This window comes from Ambystoma mexicanum, chromosome 13 (assembly GCF_040938575.1).
Source record: "Ambystoma mexicanum isolate Mex_15411 chromosome 13, UKY_AmexF1_1, whole genome shotgun sequence".
NCBI classification, from domain to species: Eukaryota; Metazoa; Chordata; class Amphibia; order Caudata; family Ambystomatidae; genus Ambystoma; species Ambystoma mexicanum.
In genome coordinates, this window is record NC_090938.1 from 204591573 (window position 1) to 204614064 (window position 22492).

General features: G+C 50.2%; 1 protein-coding gene across 7 annotated transcripts in view; it reads right to left on the reverse strand.

Annotated features, from left to right (window-relative positions):
• LOC138521088 (copine-5) overlaps positions 1–22492 on the reverse strand; it is a 1203840-nt gene that overhangs the window by 445010 nt on the left and 736338 nt on the right. For all 7 annotated transcript variants that reach the window (XM_069633646.1, XM_069633648.1, XM_069633647.1 and 4 more), the window contains one exon: positions 12222–12281. In XM_069633646.1, the coding sequence (XP_069489747.1) occupies positions 12222–12281 (60 nt within the window). The remainder of the gene's footprint in view (positions 1–12221; positions 12282–22492) is intronic.

A 22492-nucleotide genomic window follows, 5' to 3' on the forward strand; every position in this document is an offset into this window, starting at 1 on the left:
TTGCTTGTCCTTAGGGATGTCAGCCAGGAAGTCTGCGATTTCCCTCCACAGGCGTTAATTAGCCGCAGCCAGGATGGCGTCTGCGTTGGCATGCCTGAGGTGTAGCCCAGCGTTAGAGTAGACCTTCTTGCTGTATGATTCAAGAGTCTTTTCTTCCGGTTCAAGAGAGCTGTCGTGGCAGTACTAGACAAGGATGCCTGGGGCTTGGCATACATGGATGCTGCAGTGATAACCGATGACAGATGTTGTGGGTGTTTCGAGAGTAGCATGCTGTCCCCCTCGGCCTGCCTGAACTTAGCATTCAGCTTTTTGTTAATGGGTTGCGTGGAGTGTGGCTTGAGCCACCCCTTCTTGGCCAAGGCCTGCATGTCCTTCTGCAGGGGGATGCCCGACCTAGCCTCCGCCCTAATGCTTAAGACCTCAACCAGAACTCCTGCCTCAGGAATCTCCTTCTGAGGCTGGGGGATGCCCAGGTATTCCGACAGGCCAGCAATCCTGTTGTGGAAGGCTTTTGCCAAGGAAGGGGTGTCCTGCTCCTCCTTGTCTGTGTCCTGAAGGACCTCTGCCCCGGGAGGGGTGACGCCAGCTTCCGTTGTGGGGGTTTGCGCCTTGCACCTGCATGAGGCTTCAGGAACGGGCTGCTGCGGAGGCAGAGCTGCAGGCGGGAGCATAAGCTTTGTTGCAATGGATTGCATTGGTGAAGCCGGAGGCAACATGTCCTTGATAATGCCCCTGAGAATAGAGGCCATTTCTGGAAACCGCATGAGAGATATGAATTTTTCAAAAAACCTGTCCTCACAAACTGGCTGAGCGCGATCCTGCACCGTGCCGGTGGCGAATATGCCAGCAGCCTCCCTAGCCCTTTTCTGTACATGGGGTCACTGTACTTGGAACCCGAGATGTTGGGGTATGACATGGTCCAGGTTACACACATCATTGGTACCCAGCCTGCCCTTGGAGTAAAGCTTCTCCTCTTTTGATCACCTGGCTAGTGGGCCTGTGCACCTGTTTGTGTGGGTCCCGCCTTTGAGGATCGGGAGTGTCGGCCATCTTGTCTCATGCCGCTGCCACTTTGTCTGTGCTTTGAGCATGTGGACCTGTAGCCGGCATGTTCCCAGGCTTGGCCTGCATGCTTGACTGCACTGACTCTTCCTTGCACTGCACCTCAGGTGCACAACCGGTAGGCTATACACTCTCAACCACCCGGGCGGTAGTGCTGGCCATGCGTATAGGCGCCCGGTCAAGTAAAGACCTGTATCAGGGCAAGGCCCCTTGGATTTGTCCCGTTAGAGCTGGAGCTCACAGGCCCCTCGGTGGTAGAACTCGTAGGCCCTTAGACCCCTCGGTCGTGAGGCCGGTAGCTGCGTGAACCTCGATGCTCCTTAAGCCGGTGCAAGGGCCGGATTGACCCCTCACGCCAGAGGTCTTCCCTGGGAAGGAGTCGCCTCTGCGGGGTGCTTTTAGAGAATGAGGCACCTATCTTCTTTTTCTTCCTCCGGACGTAGTCCTTGATGTTCTGTGGAGGAGTCTTGTTGAACAGCTCTCTCCAACGCGCTAGTCGGTGGTTAACCGACCTGGGCGTGAGAGCATTGCACACGTAGCACCCTGGAAGGAACCGTCGCATGACAGGCACCTGCTCAAGCCTGTCGAAGCTGACATGTGCCGGGGACAAACTAGGGCACTGGTGGACCGTGTACCCAAATCTGCAAGAGAAAAAGAAAATGATTTTGGAGAAAGCAAGTGCAATTACGAGGCTTGAGGCCTCATCCAGAAGCGCTGGTGGTGGCTGTCCGTTCCCGTCGATGCAGAAAAGAGGACTGAGGTGTGGCGTTGTGGGTGAGGATCAGGGAGCCCATGCTCCCAGGGCCACGCCCCTGCATGCCAGTGAATAAAAAAATGTAAAGGGGGAAATGTCTTTTCTGGTGGAAAAGAGGATCCGTTCCCGTCCCTCGCGAGGAAGGCCCATACAGGATGGAGGAAAGGGGACAGAACGTAGGAGTATGGCGGTTATTCCATTAATGCCAAAAAAAGTGCTGGTAGCAGAATGGCCACCTCTCTTTCCAGCACCTCCAACTTGTAATGGGGCACTAAATGTATTGTATTCATGTCTACAAGTAAAAAGAATTTTAAAAAGCGAAGACAGAAATGCAGGGTGAGAATAACTTGGTAGAGGGACAGAAATTCCAGAAAGGAGCCCATGAAAGGGGAGAAGCAAAAGGAAGGAGTAGGTTCAGAAAAAAAGAGACAACAGAAGCCGCTCAGGGCTGCAGAAATATGTTATATTCACCTAAAAACTCTTTTTTTTTTAAATTGCCAAATCGAAAACAATTTCTGAATATTGTCCATCAACCAGAAATCTACCTGACTGGCTCATGCCTGGATCATGTTTAATGACTGCAAATGATGTGGGGACATTCAGCATTTCCATGTACTGTTGCCGCTGAGGCTCCCCTCGGCCGGGCTGCCCCCCACTGGTAATCTGTCCATGCTTCATTGCCTCCCATGCAGAGGGGCCTGTGTTAGACATGCATGCTCCTCAGTACATCTTTACATTAAACTCCTGATTCCAGGAAACAGATGTTTACTTTAGATTCTCTCCAGCTATAGAACTGGGAGCGAGTTGCGGTACAGCAGGCACTATACAGCTATATGGGCCTTCGCACCGGCATCACAGAATAAATCAGGCTTATTTCAGGCACTGAACGTTTCCTAAGGTCCAATGTGTTTTCAGTAAAGACTCTCACAAGAAAAGTCAGTCAATCAACGTTTATTCGGTATATACTATTAACATCCACCATAAAAACAAATAAATACATACTATGAAATTACACTCATAAATACTGTCCTATCAAAAAGCTCACATATGAAAGAAAAGAGATTGCAAGGAAGAAGGGAGGCCAGGGAAGAGAGAAGGTAGGCCAGGCTAGAGAGCGGGAGAGAAAAGAGACTGGGTTAGAAGCGTACAGATGGTTAGAGAAAGAGAGAGGGGGGCGAGCAGTCTAGGGTGGAGGTCTGGGTAGAGAGGAGAAGAGAATTGAAAGAGAAGTGACCAACTAGGCAGTGAGCCTATGAGCAAGCCGACCAAACTAAAGAAGGCAAGGGTAGATAATGAGAGAAGATTGAGATAAAGAGAGAAGGTTGATTGGTGCAGAGAGTCAATATTTAGAGAGAGAGGAGACCAGGGTACAAAAAAAGAGAGGGAAACTAAGTAGAGAAAGAAGTGACTAGGTATAAGAGCAAGGGAATGCTGAGACATAAGAATAATAGTAGGTCGAATGAGGTAGAAAAAGAAGGGATGTCTAGAGGGATAAAATAGAGAAAGTGGGCGACAGAGAAGATGCTTGGCAACTTTCAGAGGAACTAGAGACTAGGGTAGAAAGAGAAAGGAAGGTCTACAAGGAGAAGAAAGAGAGCGAGAGAACGAGAAAGAGAGGTGGGGAGGGGCTTCAGAGGAGACCCTTAGACAGATGCAGCATGAAGAGAATATGTCAAAAGAAAAGGGATGGTCTAGAAGGAGGACAACAGGGAGATGCCAAACTACAAAGAAAAGGGTTGGACAGGTGCTGTGGGAGAAGAGAATTGGAATGAAAAAGAAAGGATGGTGTAGAAAGAGATCGAGAGTGTGGGCCAAAGAGAAGAGCGTGGTACAGTGAAGAGGAAATGGGGTTTGAGAGAATGGATGCCCTGGAGATTAGTGGTGCGAAGAGGGCAGACGTGGGTAAAGAGAAGAGTACCAGGCAGCATGGGACTAGCTCCTGGTGAAGGGAAATGGGAGTAGGGCCCAACAGAGGTCTGCATCCTGGGGCTCTCCACATGCTTTCACTGGGTCTCCCATGATCTCTCATCATTGACTATTCCCAGTGCTTAATTTGCAAGAAAATAAGTGCCAGGGCCCACACATTTTCTAGGACGCTTGTGACGCTGCAGGGTGGCAGTTCCCAACATTGCTGCCACCACCCACAGCTGAACCCCACAGTGCCGACACATTTGGGGTTTAACTACAGCTTGCACCTGATAGTTGGGGTTGACGGATGCTCTTGCTATCATTACTTCATAGTCAATCTGAGTCTGAGACAATAAGTGCCAGGGCTCAGAAATAAGTGCCAGGGCTGAGCTCTGGCAAACACCCCCACACATTAAGCACTGCCTATTCCAGCTAGGGCAGTTGCAGCCGAAAACATCGGAAGAATAAAAGGTAGAAGCCCCTTGCTGGTAGATAAGGAGAAAGAAGCCTGATGGCGAGAGAAAGACATGACCACAGTAACGAGTGTGTGAGAGAGGGAGAGAGAGAGAGAGGAAAGTGGGATAGAGAAAGAGAAGATTGTCTGAGAGAAAGACTGGGATTGAGACAGAAAGATTCCCTCCCTGCTCCTCAGTGCTGTGAGGTGGCCTTGCTGGGACAAAGTGCTGTGCACACCGAAAAGCAGACCATAGTGTTATGGTCACACTCAAAGCGTAGTAAGATTACAGAAGGGTGCATGCAGGAAGATAAACACATGCCCCCCCCCCCCACCTGCATACCTTGTTTGTCGCACACCCGCCTCTGCCTTCCATTCAGTCTAATGAGACAGTTGTAAAAAGGAAAGGAAAGCAGAGAGAGAAGCACAGAAGACACTGACTTCGAGAGAGGTGGTAAAGAGACCAGAATGACGAAGAGGTGATGAGATGGAGGTGTAATCTGAACGAGGAAAGGTGGCAGAATAGAGTAGCAGGACTATGAGGGAAGCCAAATTAACTATTACACCTTGAGAATCTCTTTCTCTCTCGCTCTCTCTCTCAGCCTGTGCTCTTTCTCTCTGTCTCTCACCTATGTCTCTCTCAGGTTTTGCTCTTTCTCTCTCTCAGTCTGCTCTCTCTCTCTCTCTCTGTCTCCTGCCTGTTCCTTTCTATGCCTCTGCCTTCTCTCTCCATTTCTCTCACTCCTTCTCCCTGTCTCTAACCCCATGTCTCTCTTCTTTCTCTCTTTCCTGTTCTCACCTATGCCTTTCTTTCTCTGCTCTCTCTCAGTCGCTGCTCTCTCACTCTCTTCATCTGTCTCTCGTCTATGTCTCCCTCTCTTTTTCTCTGCTCTCTCTCTCCGAGTCTTTCTCTCTGTCTTCTCTAACACTCTCTCTCTCTCTCTCTCTCTCTCACCTCTCACTCTCTCACTCGCTCTCTCTCCCAGTATCTGCTCTCCCTCTCTGCCTCTCCACTATGTCTCTCTCTCGCTCTGTCTCTGCTCTCCTTCTCTTAATCTCCCTCTCCTTCTCTCTCTCTTTCAGTCTCTGCTCTCCCTCTTTACCTCTCACCTATGTCTCTCTCTCTCTCTCTCTCTCTCTGCTCTCTCACTCTCTTTCTCTATGTCTGTCACCTATGTTTGTATCCCTCGCTCTCTCTGTCTCTGCCCTCTCTCGCTCTTACTCTATCTCTCTCTCTCTCTGCTCTATCGGGCTTTCTCTCTGTCTCTCACCCTCTGTCTCTCACTCACTCTTTCCCACCTCGTTCTCTCAGCTCCTTCTCGCTCACTCTTTTTCTGACTCGCGCCCTCTCTCTGTGTTCTCCTAGTTTTGAGTCTTTCATTCTGACTTCCATATCCCCCACCTCCCTACCATCTCCCTTCCACCTCCTCCTCTCTTCTGCCCGCCCCTTCCCACCTCCCCCGCCGACATCGCCCCAACCCCCTTTACAGATACGCTGTTTTTCCCACCAAGGCCTCCATCGCACATTTTGCCTAATTACGCCTAATTATCCTGGCATAATCAGATCAAATGGAAACCCCCGGTGGGAAAGTGTGTCCTTTGTGTAAAAAATTATTTTACATCCCCCTCCCCCCACAGAACGTCTTATCTCTCCATATCACACCAGAAGAGCTGTTGTAACACTCAGATCACGGAGGGTGGGTCCTGGGGGGCGTGGGGGTTCGGGCGAGGGGGAGGATGGGGGTGGGTTGGAAACAGACTCCCTGACTTTGCCATAGGCTCCGGCACTCAACAAGTGCAACGCAGCGCTATGTTTTGGCGCGTGTATAGCACAGGTTCAGGTCTGGAGTATGAGATTGCTGGTTCTACGTGTTTACTTCGGCCACAGTTTTTCGACCTCTGTTCGAATCTTGTAGACCCAATGAATTTTTGATTTAATGGGGAATTCCACACCCCCCTTTCCTCCTCCCCTACTCTCACCCCCATTGGCCTACTAAACATAAATACACATGTATATTTATCAAATCTTTTAGCTGGTATGACTTACATATATGTATGTCGAGTGATATTCGATCAGTGTTTCGAAGTCACTGCGTCATACGGAGATTTGGACGTGTCTCTGGAGTTGGGTAGTGCAGGTGTCCCGGGGTATATATATATGCGTGAAGAAGCGCAAGTGGAGCGCGAAACGCGTTGTGTAGCAGGACGTGCCCTACGGTGTCTTGCCTCTGTTGTTGTGTTGTCGCTGTCTGACCATTTGACTTTTTGACTTTTTTTTATAAACTCGTAAGCATTCCGATTTGAGTTTTAATTTTTGGGGTTAATAGCTATGGAGATGCTTTGCTTCCTCGCCTGGAGTGCGGTTTGTCTTCCTCCTTGTTTGTGTGTGTGTGTGTGTGTGTGTATGTATATATATATATATATATATATATATATATATATATATATATATATATATATATATATATATATATATATATATATATATATGTGTGTGTGTGTGTGTGTATATATATATATAATTATATATATATATATGTGTGTATGTGTGTATATATATATATATATATATATATTATATGTTATACGTAGGTATTTGGTGGTCTGCATGTACAGCATAGCCAAAGAGTGATCTGCCGGAGGGGGAGGGGGGGTTGCTTGTCTGAATGGAGTGTGATAGTAGTCCAGTGTGGGCCACCCTCTTGTATAGGCTGTCTAGGTACCTCTGGGTCTGGGCGCTGTAAACAAATGAAATAAATAAATAGGTGGGGCTCTTGTCAGCTAAGTGCGTGGCCGGGTTCTTTCAGGTAAAGAAACTGGATCTTGCGTAGCAGGTGCTTCAACCACGTGGCGCAGATTGTTTCTCACTGCACATAATAGTGACTGGAGGGTGTGTCCTATTGATTCACCATTCTTTTTGTATTGTATTGTTTATTTATATAGCGCCTCTACACAAGAAAGTGTTTCAAAGCGCTCAAGGAGGGTGGGAACAGGGGAAAAAACAACAATCACTCAGAGCCCATGGAATTCTGAGACGATAATAGTCTACCCAGGCAGAGTAAGTGCGTAAAATACATCTAACAGATGAGACCCAGCAAATAGGCCTGACAGTGATTCTGCAGTTTTACCAGTGCAATTAAGGGAAGAAGACAGGGAAAAACAGACAGGCGATCTGCAGGCACTTTGCATTTGGAATGTGCAAGTGCAAAGACCGTGACTGAGATGTCCAAATGCACCCAGTTGGTGGAGATTGGGGTAAGTGCAGAGAGAGCCACTCTCTTGGGTTATTTCTAAGTGCCGTGGAGGTGGGTGGGTGTAGGGCCCTGAGGCAAGTGTGAGAGAGGACGGACGGGTGTCCCTGGGACCGGTGAGACTCTGAAGTACACAAGACAGCCAGTCGGCAAGCTGTAAGGAGGAGGGAGAGAGGGAAAGGGCAGAGAACTAGGTTAGCAGGGTAGAGGGAGAGTGAAGGAAGAGGAAGGTCTTGAGGAATTTCCGGAACTTAAGAAGGTCAGGCTCAAGACGGAGGGCGGCAGGGATGCTGTTCCAGAGGGAGGCACCTGCTGAGGACAAGGATCTCCCTCCAAATCTCTGCTTGGAGAACCGGCTCACTCGCAGAAGGTTGGAGGTAGATGAGCAGAGGGCTTGTGAGGGACAGTATTTGGGTAGGCAGCATTGCAGGTAGGTAGGTCCCAGGCCCCAGAAAGCCTTGTGAATAATGCAGAGGATCTTGAACTTGATCCTTGCAGCCACGGGGAGCCAGGGAAGGGATTTCAGTGCCAGAGAGCTGTGGTGCCTGGGCTTGAGGCCAAGGATAAGTCTTGCGGTTCTGTTCTGGATGAGTTGCAGAGGGTGCAGGGCAGAAGAAGAGAGATTGAGGAAGAGGCTGTTGCAATACTCCAGCCCAGAGAGAACCAGGGCTCTGGAGACAGTGAGCTTCTGGGAGAATGTGAGAAAAGGTAGAGTACCTGTGAGGAGGTGTAGCTGACAGACTTTCTAGAGATGTCAGAGATGTGAGAGGAGAAGGTGAGAGTGGAGTCTTTTGCCTCACAGGTGGGTGCAGGTGCAGGGCCAAGGGAGGCGGGCCAGAGTGAGAGTGGTAAAGCAGGAGCAGGGGTGCCAATGCGAATGATCTCAGACTTACGGGCGTTGAGGCAGAGGTTGTTTGCAGCATACCATGACTGAATAGCGGACAGACAGTCAAATATGAGTGAGGAGGAGGAGGCAGCTGAGGGTAGCCTGAAAGATAGTTGCATGTCATCAGCGTAACACTGGAAGTTAGAGGTGAAAGTGGTGATCACGCGTGCCAAGGCAGCCATACAGATGTTGAAGAACAAGGGGGAGAGGTTAGATCCCTGGGGAACGCCACCGGTTGAGAGAGCAATAGTCGAGAGGAAGGCTCCGAGTTCCACCTGGGCTGGGTGGTCAGAGAAAAAGGAGATTAAACACGCCAGAGCCTAACCTCTGATTCCCAGGGAGTCACAAAGACATGCAATCAGGATGTTGTGTTTAACCATGTCAAAGGCAGAGGAGAGGTCAAGGAGAATGAGGACAGAGGAAGTGTTAGTGTCAAGATTTGTGAGCAGGTCTTCACAGGTGTTCAGAAGTGCAGTTTCAATACCTCTGGATGTTCTAAAGCCAGACTGATGGTCATGGAAGCAGGCAATTGATTCGGTGTGGAGGATCAGCTGAGTGATGGCCAACTTCTCCAGGAGTTTGCCGAAGAAAGGAGTGATGGAGGTAGGGCGGTCGTTTGCCAGAATTGGGGGGTCAGCAGAGGGTTTCTTGAGCAGAGGGTGCACAAGGGACTGCTTAAGGGCAGTTGGGAAAACTCCAGTGGAGAAGGAGAGATGTTGCAAAGATCAGCCAAGGCTGGGGCGAGGGAGTCAATATTGTCCTTAATGATTTTTGAGGGGTAGGGGTGCAGAAAGAGAGAGGAAAGGATGTTTTGGGTTTTTGCGGTGAAGTGTGCAGCCAGGGCCGAGCAAAGGCCCTGGGTGGGTGTCACAGAAGAAGAGGCTGCTGCAGGATTGGCCAGTTCCTTGCAGACATTGAAAAGCTTGGCCGTGTTGTTTGATGCCACACAGATGCAGGCTTGAATATAGTCTCTTTTCCTGGAGCAGATGCAGAGTCGATATTGCCTCTGAAGGACGCTGCAGGCCAGTTTGTGAGATGGTCCACCCGATGCGTTCCATTTCTGTTGAGATGCCCTACATTTGTGATTAAGGGCAAGCAGATCAGAGCCGTACCAAGAGTCACACTTTTGGGAAGGCTTCAGGCGGACCCTCATGGCAGGGGAAAGAGTGTCAAGATTGTTGGAGATAGTGAGGTTGAAGTTAGCGAGGGCTGTGTCAGGGTGGGAGTTAGCTGCAGGAATGGGAGGGGGAGAGTAGGTGGGGCAGAGGCAGCCACTGTCACATTTTTCATGGGTCTGGTGACTTTGAAGCTGATTAGCATTGCTGGGTGTGTTGCTGAAAAAGGAGAGGAGAGCGTCAGGTGTGTTGAGAGAAGAGAGTGGTCAGTCCAAGAGAGAGAAGTAGTGAGAGGGATAGAGAGGGGGATGTCAGTAGAGATAAGAATATCCAAGGTGTGGCCTGCGGTGTGTGGGGAGCCAGGGGCTAGGATAGATAGGGAGAAAGAGTTGCATAGGTTGCGGAAGGGTCCTGAGGAGTCAGGAGAGTCCAGATGAATGTTAAGATCACCCATCAGGAGGAGTTGAGAGGAGGAGAGTAGAGAAGAGGCCACGACAGCCTATTACGAGAGTGAGAGAGTGGACTGTCCTGGTGGACGATAGAAGGTGGCCAAAATGAGAGAAGATTTAGGGGAGGGTGAGAGTCTCCAAACTACGCCCTCGAAGGAGGAGTAGGCCTGAGTAGGGAAGATTGAGACAGGTATGCATTCTGGGAAGATAAGCGCCCCTTCCCCTCCATTCTTCTTAGGCCTAGGCACAGAGAGGATTTTTTAGCCTTCAGGGAGGCGAGAGGGCCAGAGGGAAAGTGGAGGATGGAGAAGGAGCCAAGGCCGACAGGGGATCCGGGACAATGCGGCAGGTTGAGGGTGTCTGTACAGAGGAGGAGGGAGGCACAGAGGGCAAAGGAGCCAGTGCAGAGAGGATGAAGGCACAGAGGGCAAGGGAGCCTGGCCAGAGGCAGAGGTGAGGTTAGAGGGAGGAGCCTGTCAAAGAGAATAAGGTTGGGTTGAGGACCTTGAACCATGATGGTTCCATTGACATAGACATTAATGATGAATCTGGAAATGGCGAAGAGGTCAAGGAGAACCTGGGAGAAGAGGCGATAGGAGGGAGAAAGCCGACCATGTAACAAGTCCATAGGTCATGTACATTTACGAAGAAGTGGATGTCAGTGAGAGTCTCTTTGGCGGAAGCCGAGACATAGGTGTCTGCAATAGGAAGGCCTTGGTTGGACTCCCAGTATGTCCTTCTTAAGTTCTTCCGGCCTGATTTAGTGATAGGAGAAGGATGGGAGATAGTGAAGCAGTTGGAGAGGATAGGAGAGATGGATAGCACCATGGTTGGCTGCAGTGGAAGGAGGGGGGGGCACTTGCCAGTCTGAAGCACTGATACACTTGGAGGTAGAGGTAGGGAGAGGTGGAGGGAACAAGGGAAGAGAAGGCAGACAGAGGGTTGCACACCATCTAGTGAAGACAAAATCAGCCACAAGGCACAAATAAATTCAACAGGACAGTTGAAATACATGCAGCAACTGGGCAAGGCTAATTCCGTTTTTTAGCAGGGCAGGTGAAATACATGTAGCAGTTGGGTAAGGTTAATTCTGATTTTCAGGTAAACAGCTGCAATACATGCAGGAACTGGGCAAGGTAATGTCCTCCTTAAGTTTCTTCCGGTCAGATTTGGTGATAGGAGAATGATAGGAGATAGTGAAGCAGTTAGAGAGGATAGGAGAGATAGAAAGCGACATGGTTGGCTGCAGTGCTGGAGTGAGGGCACTTACCAGTCTGAGCACTGATGCACACGAAGAAGGGGGAGGGGGGCACAGGGAAAGAGGGTAGAGCACACAGGTAAAGAAGACAGCACAGAGACACTCGGCACAGCTAAAAATAACATTTTGGCAAACAAGGTGAAAAACACATGCAGCAGGAGGAAATTGCTAAATTTGATTTTGGCAGACACGGTGAAACTCAAATGCAGCCGCAGGACACTGCTAAGTTCGATTTTGGCAGAGGTGAAAAAAGGTGAAAAAAATTGATGTCAATTTTGTGGGATGCTGTTTGCATAATGCCTGACAAGGTGCTGATGCTAGAAAGGGGGACGGCGACACTGCTTTGGGAGCTGACTGTAGATTTCGGACCAGGGCTTCCACTCACCTAAAGCATGGGAAGAGATGAGGCAGCAGCTGTGGACTCCATGTCTTCCCACATCTAAGCTTTGTGGTGCAGTGTGTGCTGCCTGCATCCAAATTCCTGCATGCCCCGCTCCCCACAAACTTCTAACTGGGCATCTCCTTAATCCTGTTCTTCAGGTGTCAATGTTGAATCTATCTGCTCTTCATGCATTGCCAGGGGCCCCCTTGGACTGTCCCCAGAATCAGATCAGGGGTAAAAAAACACTTCCAAGAACATCTGAAAGCCACCCAGAAACCAGAACAACTCTTGTTGGATATAGAAATGTCCACGCTGTCCCTGAATGTGCGGAGTGGTATCCATGGCAGCGGTACGATCATTATGATCAAGCAGTCCATTTCAGCTTACTATGCGTTTTACAGGTACGTTTTAAAATACTCTTGTTCAGAAGAGAATTGCCAGGCATTTCGGTTCTGGACAGCCCTTGGGCTGGACAATGAGTGATGTGTAGTGGAAATTTCTCTTCTGTGAAAGCATGGTGAGCTAAAGACTCTGGTTGAGACTCTAACCCGGCATATAGGCCGGTAGTGGAGAAACTCCCTGAACCTCCCTTGTTTTGACATTTTACAAAGAACAATGTTTACACAAAACCCCATTAACTGGTAAAAAGGCCTGGGGCGTCCTAGGTGAAAGAGGATGTGAGTTTAGGAAATTGATTCTTACCCATTGGAAACGGAGGGCATCGGCTTGCCCGTTCTGGAGTGCAGTGTGTAGGCGCCCATCCTGGGAGGAGAAGAAGAGAGGCATTTGAGGAAACTCGACAGATTTAGAGGTCGGATTCAAATTAGCAGAAACAACAGAAAAATAGCCAGACATTGCTCTATCGGCCTGGTGGATGCTATTCTGACATAAGTACCTTAGAAATCTCACCTTTAGAAGTGTATGACACTGCCACTTTAGAATCATTTAATTTTAGGGGTGTTTACCTATCAACCTCTGGTCAAGGTCCCAACATTTATCAATATATCAAACAAACTGATTAAACACTTCTTCTCTCAAAACGTCCAGGTCATTTGAAATACCATCAGTCGTCAGGGTCATCATTCTACACACATAGGGCCTCATTACACGGTAGGCGGTGGACCAAGGTGCTAATAGCACCTTGGTCCATGCCGGTAAAATACCGGCACCGCCTTGGTGGAAAGGGGAATTACCGCACTATTCCAAGGTTGGCGGGGAGGTAATTCCCCCTTCCACCATTGCCCTTCCCCATTCCCATTTTTGCCCCATAGGGCATAATGGGGATGGGGAAGGTGCTAATTACGGTTCCGCAAATTTGCGGTGCCGTAATTAGCACCAAGGTCCCTTAGCGGGTTGGTTTTTAACGCCTGCTAAAAGCAGGCGTTAAAGTACCAACCCGCTAAGGGACCCCGTAGTAAGGCGGTAAGGGTTAACGGTCACTGGTACCATTACCGGTGACCGTTAACCCTTACCGCCTACCGTGTAATGAGGCCCATAATGTTCAGTTTTCACCATGATTTTCTTAAATTCTCTACAAATATTTCACACTGTTTTATTTACTCTGAAAAGTATGTTTCTCGAAAATGCACTTCTCTACGACATAATAAAAACATTTAATTTCTCAAATACAAAGATTCTTAAGGTCCAAATATTTTCAACCAAGGCTTGAGAGTATCGTCTCTACCTTAATAGCAGCGTAACCCTCTTCTTGTCAATCATGGGTGATACAACTGTCTCATTCACTATTGCTCCCTCAGACTTCAGTTCCCAATCTAAGCTTTATTGTTTCTACCAATTCAAAAATAGCGAAATGTGTATAGAGAATTGGATAAAATTGTTGTGAGAAACGAAATACCAAATTGGATTTAGAATGTTGGTCCTGTGTATTAATGCTTCTTAGATTGTGTCAAATGTTCGGAGAGAAGAAGTAGAGTCTGCAATCATAATTGTTTAATCTTCTAGGTTGATCTACGAATTATTATTATTATTATTATTATTATTATTATTATTATTATGTATTGTGCCGAGTTCACATGAACCTTTCACAAATATTCACTACATATAATAATTTCATTGAAAAGAACATTGCGATCATATCAAACATTTAAACGCAAGAATATCCAATGCACATTTAGGGTAAAAACTGGGCTAAAATCCAGTCTGAAATACATTAATAGACTAATACTCTTTTAATAAAATCACGTGGCTTATGTCATTTCATACTTTCATTCGTTTTTTTAACATCTATCCAGATACGGTATAGAGCAATATTTAACAATGTATTCCCAGAATTTAGACAATATTTCCAAAAATCCATGGTCCCAATCATATTGTAGTCACTGTCAAAATACTCTAGGTTACATAAATATACGGAACCTAACATTGCGCATTCGGTCTGTATGTGTAAAGACTGGAGGGGGTGTCTGTACCTCTGATCTCTATAGGGCAGAGGAGAGGCACAGAGGACCCCAGCCAAGATTCTCTATTGTTGGTAGCAATGGACGAGCAATCAAGGCCGAACTTCTCAGGACGTGATGCAGGCTGGTTCTTAAGTACAGTGTAGTCCCCAAGCACCCACAAATGAATGTCCACACACTGTATTAGTGAAAACACAGTGTTTATATAATTAAGGTTCAAGGTTATATACACAATCACAATAACTCACTTTGTGCTCGGTTAATCTACAATGGCAAATATATACAGTTCTAAGTGGCACCACAATTATCAGATTTCATTAAAGTGCATCAACTGTACTCTGGTTAAATGTCACACAAATCAATTAATAAAGGTAACCAACAATAGACATAGGTGGAAAGCAGTTGGATAGAACAATTGACAGAATACTGGCCCCTACCACTAGACACAGTTCTGTGTGGAGATCCCCCACCAGGGCAACCTGTAAAATAAAGATATACCACAAGCCCAGTCCATATATTGTTCAATTAGTCTTATTTCCTTCTGTCATGTCACGCGGGAGACTGGGGTCTGCCGCTCCCATTTCCTCCTGGCGAGTCTACCCGCGCGTTCGCGTCTGGGGACTCGCCGGGAGGGGAGCAACGGATTACAGGGCCGGCGGCCTTCGGCGCATGCGCGGAGGTCCTCTCTCTCGGTTCCGCGCATGCGCCGTGGGGGCTTGCCTTCCAAGCCTCGTTCTGGGTTCGCCGGCGCCCGGAAACGGAACGGTTTGCGTTCCAGGCCTCTCGGGCGCCGGCGGCCCATAAAAGAGGCCGCTAGTCAAAGCTGCCCGCGTCTCAACGCGGTTTGCTTCGCTTTCCTCGTTGTTCCTGCCCAGCCTTACCTGTGGCCTGTCCTGGGCCTACCTGCCTCCAGCCTTACCTGTGGTCTGTCCTGGGCCTACCTGCCTCCAGCCTTACCTGTGGCCTGTCCTGGGCCTACCTGCCTCCAGCCTTACCTGTGGCCTGTCCTGGGCCTACCTGCCTCCAGCCTTACCTGTGGCCTGTCCTGGGCCTACCTGCCTCCAGCCTTACCTGTGGCCTGTCCTGGGCCTACCTGCTTGCCTCCAGCCTTACCTGTGGCCTGTCCTGGGCCTGCCTGCCTCCAGCCTTACCTGTGGCCTGTCCTGGGCCTGCCTGCCTCCAGCCTTACCTGTGGCCTGTCCTGGGCCTGCCTGCCTCCAGTCCTTACCTGTGGCCTGCCCTGGGCCAGCCTGACTCCAGTTCTTATCCGGGTCCTGTCCTGGGCCTGCCTGCCTTCAATCCTCACCTGGGTTCGGCCCTGGGCCAGCCAGCCTCCAGCTACTACCTAGGTTTTGCCCTGGGTCAGTCTTCCCTCAGCCCATTCCGGAGTTCTGTCCTGAGTCATCATTGTGTAGAGGGGACTTATCCCACACTAGCCTGCATTCCCCCTGTTCCATCTTGGGCACGTTCCTACAGTTCTCTAATTGGCCAGACAACTAGTTCCAACTGTCCTCACTCTTTCCTGTCTTGCCTGACTCCGAATCTCATCCTGTGTACCATTGGAACTATCTGCACCAGCCAAGCTCCTTTGCCTACTACGAATACCTTTCTGCTACACTGGTCTATCTATCAACTGTCGCTGCACTGAGGTTCTTGGAAGATTCATGGTCTGGACAACAAGCTCTACCTGGACTATGGTTCCCTCCATCTGAGCCTACATCCTCTTGTCACGCTTACCTGGGAGAGTGCCTTTGTGACATTGGGGGTTGGTCCATCCTTCACCCAGTTCCTCATTTGGGTGGTGGAGAGGCTGATTCCTCGTGCCGCTATCTCATCAGTTCCTGGACTCCAGATTGGCGACCTCTGCGAGACCAACCACCAAGACTACAGGTACGCGGTCCTCTCGGGCCAATCAGCTTGACAGATTGAGACGCCTTCCTCCTGATTCAGAGATGGATGAATCGCAGGACATGAGGAACGAGTTGCTAGCGCTCAGGGCCGAGATGACCGCCCTGCGTCAGGAGAATCAAACATTACGACAAATGATAACGCAAGGAGCACCTAGTACCTCTCAAGGAGAGGGATCATTGGCTCATACAACACCCATCAAATTCGACGGAGACCCTAGACGGGTGGCGGAGTTTTGTAACCACTGCAGAATACACTTTCTCTTCAGGTCTACCTACTTCAACACTGATAGGGCCAAGATTGGTTACATCTTGGGGAACCTAACTGGGAACGCATTAGCTTGGGCAACTCCGTTTGTGGTTACGAACAGTCCTATTTTGAATGACTTTGCTGCCTTTGAAAAGGCCTTTCTTGAGGTATTTCAGACGCCGAACCTGGCCTCCGTTACACAGAATCAATTGATGGACTACAAACAGGGAAGCAATGACGTCATCACCTACATCAGCCGTTTCCGACTTTTGGCTACTGACTCCCAGTGGCCCGAAATTACACAGAAGACACTGTTTCGTCGAGGCCTGAGAGAGGAGTACAAGGATGAGTTACTTCACATCCCTGAACCAGAGAGCCTTCAACTCTTGATCGATCAAGTACTCCGTATTGACCAAAGGCTAGCCGAACGAAAGGCTGAGAGACGTCGGCTTGACAGAAGCGGTCCCCGGACAACCAACACACCTGCTGGTTCGTTTGGGTCGACCGAGTCCGGACCTGAGCCCATGCAAGTAGGAGCCATGAGGGGACCTTTGACGGAAGAAGAGAAGAAACGAAGGAGGTCTTTGCGTTTGTGTCTTTACTGTGGAGCAGCTGGACATTATTTGGGTACGTGTCCTTTGCGTCCGCAGAAGAAGAAGTCGGGAAACTAGGAGACCTGTCGTATACAGGAAGGGCAACGACAGGTCCCATTCCTTCCTCAGACCCTTCTGTTATTTGTTCTATACGTCTGCCCATGCAACCAGCGGTACTACAGACCCTGAAGGTCCGAATTAAACTACCAGACAAGAACCTGGAAGTATCCGGTCTACTGGACTGTGGGGCTTCCGGCAATTACATCGACGAAACGTTCGTCACCAGACATAAGATACCACTCGTTTCCAGACACACGCCTCTGTCGGTGGAGCTTATTGATGGTACTCCCTTGTCTTCTGGACCCGTTAGTCAGTTCACAGTTGGACTGGCCCTTCTGATTGCTGATCATTACGAGGAACTAGCCTTTGATGTTATCAAGTCACCGAACTACAAGATGGTTTTGGGATTACCTTGGTTGCAACACCACAATCCTTTGATAGACTGGAGAACCCAGACCTTGACCTTTTCATCCGAACGGTGTGCTCAAGAATGCAAGCTACCCGTTCCCACCAGGACCGTCTCGACTTCTCTAATAACGGACAGCAATGGGGTTCATCTATGTTCCACGTCTCTGGTCCCACAGGAATATTCCGAATTCAAACATGTGTTTTCTGAACCTGGCAACATACCCCTTCCTCCACACCGTTCTTTTGATTGCTCCATTGACCTGCTACCGGACCACGTTATTCCCCATGGGAAACTATATGCTTTGACACGTGACGAGAAGCTAGTTCTTCAGGAGTATTTGTCGGAGAGTCTAGAAAAGGGGTACATTGTGCCATCGAAATCGCCTGCAGGATTCCCCCTGTTTTTTGTAAAGAAAAAAGAAGGTACATTGAGACCCTGTGTCGACTACCGGCAGTTGAATGACATAACAGCCAAGGACCGGTATCCTTTACCCTTAATTCGCAGCATCCTTGAAACCCTGCATACTGCGCGAATCTTCTCCAAATTGGACCTCCGCGGAGCTTATCATTTGGTGCGCATCAGGAGTGGGGACGAGTGGAAGACAGCTTTCAAGACATCTTTTGGGCATTTTGAATACAGGGTTATGCCTTTCGGTCTATGTAATGCTCCCGCTGTTTTTCAACGATTCATGGACTACATCTTTGGTGACCTGTTAGGGTTATCCGTTTGGGTTTATCTGGACGACATATTGATATTCTCTAAATCCTTAGACGAGCATGTGGAACATGTTCGTGAGGTCCTTCATCGGCTGTCCGTCAATAACCTGTTCGCCAAAGCGGAGAAATGTAGCTTTCACCAACCCAGCATTGAATTCTTGGGATTTGTTATCAATCAAGAAGGCATTGGGATGGATCCCAAGAAGGTGCGAGCCATACAAGAATGGAGACATCCACACGATATCAAGGCTCTCCAACGCTTCCTGGGATTCGCAAACTTTTACAGGCGCTTTATCCCACAGTTCTCACAGATCTCGGCGCCCCTCACCAGGCTAACCAGCAGCAAGATCACGTTCGAATGGGATCTCGTGGCTTCCCGGGCTTTCGACGTATTGAAGTCGGCCTTTATGGCTGCCCCGATCCTGCGCCATCCCCAGGAAGAGTTGCCTTACATAGTGGAGGCCGATGCTTCCAGCTTTGCTGTAGGGGCAGTCCTTCTTCAGAAAGATCCTATCACGTTGGTAGAACATCCAGTAGCCTATTATTCTCGCAAGTTGAGTCCCAGCGAACGAAACTACGCGGTGATTGAAAGGGAACTGTTAGCCATCAAGACCGCATTCGAGGAATGGAGACATTTTCTCCTCGGAGCACGCTTTTCTGTGGAGGTGCGGACAGACCATCGCAATCTGCAATATCTTCGCTCTCTGCAATGTCGGACTCCTCGTCAAGCCCGGTGGGCCTTCTTCTTCTCTCCGTTTGAGTTCCATGTTACTTATATCCCGGGAACCTCCAATACGAAAGCGGATGCGCTTTCCAGGTCCCTGGAAAACGTAGATGGGACGCCCTGTCCAGAACAGCCACTGATTTCTCCTCGCCATTTTCTGCTGGCCTTGTCCTCTCACCTTAAGTCCATCGCGGAAGCCACTCGGTCGGATCCAGAAAGAACGTCCCTTCTTAGTCGGCAACTAGTATCAGAACGAGACGGACTGTTGTTTTTTCAAAGAAGACTCTACATACCCAGAGGAGCCATTAGAAGGGGCATTCTACACGGATTCCATGATTCACCCATAGGAGGACATCGCGGGGTCAGAGCCACTCGAGAGTTGATATCCCGACAGTTCTGGTGGCCTGGTTGGGCGACCGAGGTCCAGAAGTACATTGACAGCTGTCCAATATGTGCCCAGTGCAAGGTTCCCAGAAGACGACCATTGGGTTTGTTAATGCCCACCGAAGTGGCTCCCTATCCATGGCATACCATCGCCACCGATTTCATTGTGGATTTGCCTCCATCTGAAGGGTACACCTGTATAATGGTGGTTGTGGACAGCTTCACCAAACTGGCCCATTTCATCCCATTCCGGAAAATCCCTACAGCTACTCAAATGGCTTCAGCGTTTCTGCACGACATCTACCGGTTGCACGGCCTACCGGAGAAAATCATATCGGATAGAGGTACCCAGTTCCTTTCATCATTTTGGAGACAGGTGTGTGGTCATCTGGGAATACATAGAGCTCTAAGCTCAGGCTATCACCCACAGACAAATGGGCTAACCGAAAGGACCAATCAGACTTTGGAGGGGTACCTCCGCTGTTTTGCCAATGCCACACAGTCTAATTGGAAAGGTGGGCTAGATCTGGCCGAAGTATCCTACAACAACACTGTTCATGCCTCCATTGGAGTCAGCCCATTCTTCTGTTCCACTGGTCTACATCCTCGGTTAATGCCTTTTCAACCAGTTCCGTCTAGTACTGTTCCCTCTGCTGATGGTCTGGTCTTACACATCCGGGAACAGCAAGAACTTGCACACAAGATCTTAAGTGAAGCCAAGGATCGGATGAAGAGACAGGCAGACAGGAAGAGGAGTGCAGAACCTAATTTCCAGGAGGGCGACAAGGTGTGGTTGTCCTCAAAGAACCTGCCTCTCCGCAATCTGCCCGTCAAACTGGCCCCTCGATATTTGGGACCCTTTGTTATCACCAAACGGTTGTCCTCTGTAGCCTTCCGTCTTCACCTACCCTCTTCCTGGCGTGTACATCCCGTTTTTCACGTGTCCCTGTTAAAACCCTATGTGGTCGATGATTATGGCCGCACCTCTCCTCGTCCGGCCTCTGTTTTGGTACAGGGGGGCCCTGAGTTTGAGGTACACGAGATCTGTGATGCCCGGTACCGTAGAGGGGTGCTCCACTATTTGGTTGACTGGAAGGGGTACCCGGCCTGTGATCGTACCTGGGAACCGCGCCAGCACGTGCATGCTCCCCGGCTGATACGTGAGTTCTACGTACGGTTTCCCTGGAAGCCTGGGGCCCCGGGTCTTCCTGGGAGGGGGCATAGTGTCATGTCACGCGGGAGACTGGGGTCTGCCGCTCCCATTTCCTCCTGGCGAGTCTACCCGCGCGTTCGCGTCTGGGGACTCGCCGGGAGGGGAGCAACGGATTACAGGGCCGGCGGCCTTCGGCGCATGCGCGGAGGTCCTCTCTCTCGGTTCCGCGCATGCGCCGTGGGGGCTTGCCTTCCAAGCCTCGTTCTGGGTTCGCCGGCGCCCGGAAACGGAACGGTTTGCGTTCCAGGCCTCTCGGGCGCCGGCGGCCCATAAAAGAGGCCGCTAGTCAAAGCTGCCCGCGTCTCAACGCGGTTTGCTTCGCTTTCCTCGTTGTTCCTGCCCAGCCTTACCTGTGGCCTGTCCTGGGCCTACCTGCCTCCAGCCTTACCTGTGGTCTGTCCTGGGCCTACCTGCCTCCAGCCTTACCTGTGGCCTGTCCTGGGCCTACCTGCCTCCAGCCTTACCTGTGGCCTGTCCTGGGCCTACCTGCCTCCAGCCTTACCTGTGGCCTGTCCTGGGCCTACCTGCCTCCAGCCTTACCTGTGGCCTGTCCTGGGCCTACCTGCTTGCCTCCAGCCTTACCTGTGGCCTGTCCTGGGCCTGCCTGCCTCCAGCCTTACCTGTGGCCTGTCCTGGGCCTGCCTGCCTCCAGCCTTACCTGTGGCCTGTCCTGGGCCTGCCTGCCTCCAGTCCTTACCTGTGGCCTGCCCTGGGCCAGCCTGACTCCAGTTCTTATCCGGGTCCTGTCCTGGGCCTGCCTGCCTTCAATCCTCACCTGGGTTCGGCCCTGGGCCAGCCAGCCTCCAGCTACTACCTAGGTTTTGCCCTGGGTCAGTCTTCCCTCAGCCCATTCCGGAGTTCTGTCCTGAGTCATCATTGTGTAGAGGGGACTTATCCCACACTAGCCTGCATTCCCCCTGTTCCATCTTGGGCACGTTCCTACAGTTCTCTAATTGGCCAGACAACTAGTTCCAACTGTCCTCACTCTTTCCTGTCTTGCCTGACTCCGAATCTCATCCTGTGTACCATTGGAACTATCTGCACCAGCCAAGCTCCTTTGCCTACTACGAATACCTTTCTGCTACACTGGTCTATCTATCAACTGTCGCTGCACTGAGGTTCTTGGAAGATTCATGGTCTGGACAACAAGCTCTACCTGGACTATGGTTCCCTCCATCTGAGCCTACATCCTCTTGTCACGCTTACCTGGGAGAGTGCCTTTGTGACATTGGGGGTTGGTCCATCCTTCACCCAGTTCCTCATTTGGGTGGTGGAGAGGCTGATTCCTCGTGCCGCTATCTCATCAGTTCCTGGACTCCAGATTGGCGACCTCTGCGAGACCAACCACCAAGACTACAGGTACGCGGTCCTCTCGGGCCAATCAGCTTGACACCTTCTCCAATGTTTCTACCACCCCAATATATCTGGGATAGCAGAGCTCCTCGAGGAGGCGTCGATGGATCCTTCTGGATTGACTCCCTTTAAAGCAGGAGCCACGGATCGTCGATGGGCCTCAAATAAAGTGAACTTGATGTTGATGACCGTCGATGGAAAGTTCAGTGGCATCGAGGCAGGAGTTTGGTCCTGGCAGTGCTCGTCAACGACGAGTCGAAGACGTCCTGCAAGGACCACAAAGAGGTTGTGAAGAACTTTGGCCCAGCAAGCGCGTCAAGTCGTCCGCCGTCTCTACGGTCTTTGGGTGGCGGGAAACCCACCGGCGGATGCTCCTCAGCGTGTCGACGGACTCGACTTTCTCTGGCGGAGCAAAGTGGTCAGTGGAGCATTCGAGAGTTTCCTTTGATTTGAATGTCTTAATCCATGGAGCGTTGTGGCTCTGGTCATCAATGGCACAGCGTCAAGCGTTCCCCGCTTCTGGGCAACACGGCTTCGACAGGCCTCCAGCGGTTATAGGAAACTTGCGGACCCTGGTCGACAACGTTGGAAGGAATGTCCAGTGCTTCTCTTCATTCTCCTCGGCGGTCCCAGTCTCCGGTCAGCAGCCTGTCGAGGGTCTGACTTCCAGGGCACTTGGGCGAAGGTTAGCGGTGCTCAATGGTCCCTCGGAGCTCAGGAAGAGGGCGCCTAACCAGGTCCTCTCTCAGATCAGTCCTTAATGAACTCGACAGCTTTCGGATCGGGTCAAAGCAAATGCAGCAGCAGATCTTCTTCTTCCAGCTGGGCTTCAAGGATAAGCTTCAAGTATCAACTTCAGCTTCTGAACGGCGTCAGTTTTGATGTCAGTTTCAACTTCAGCTTCTGAACGAATTCTAGCAGTGAGATGCACCCAGATATACTAGTTG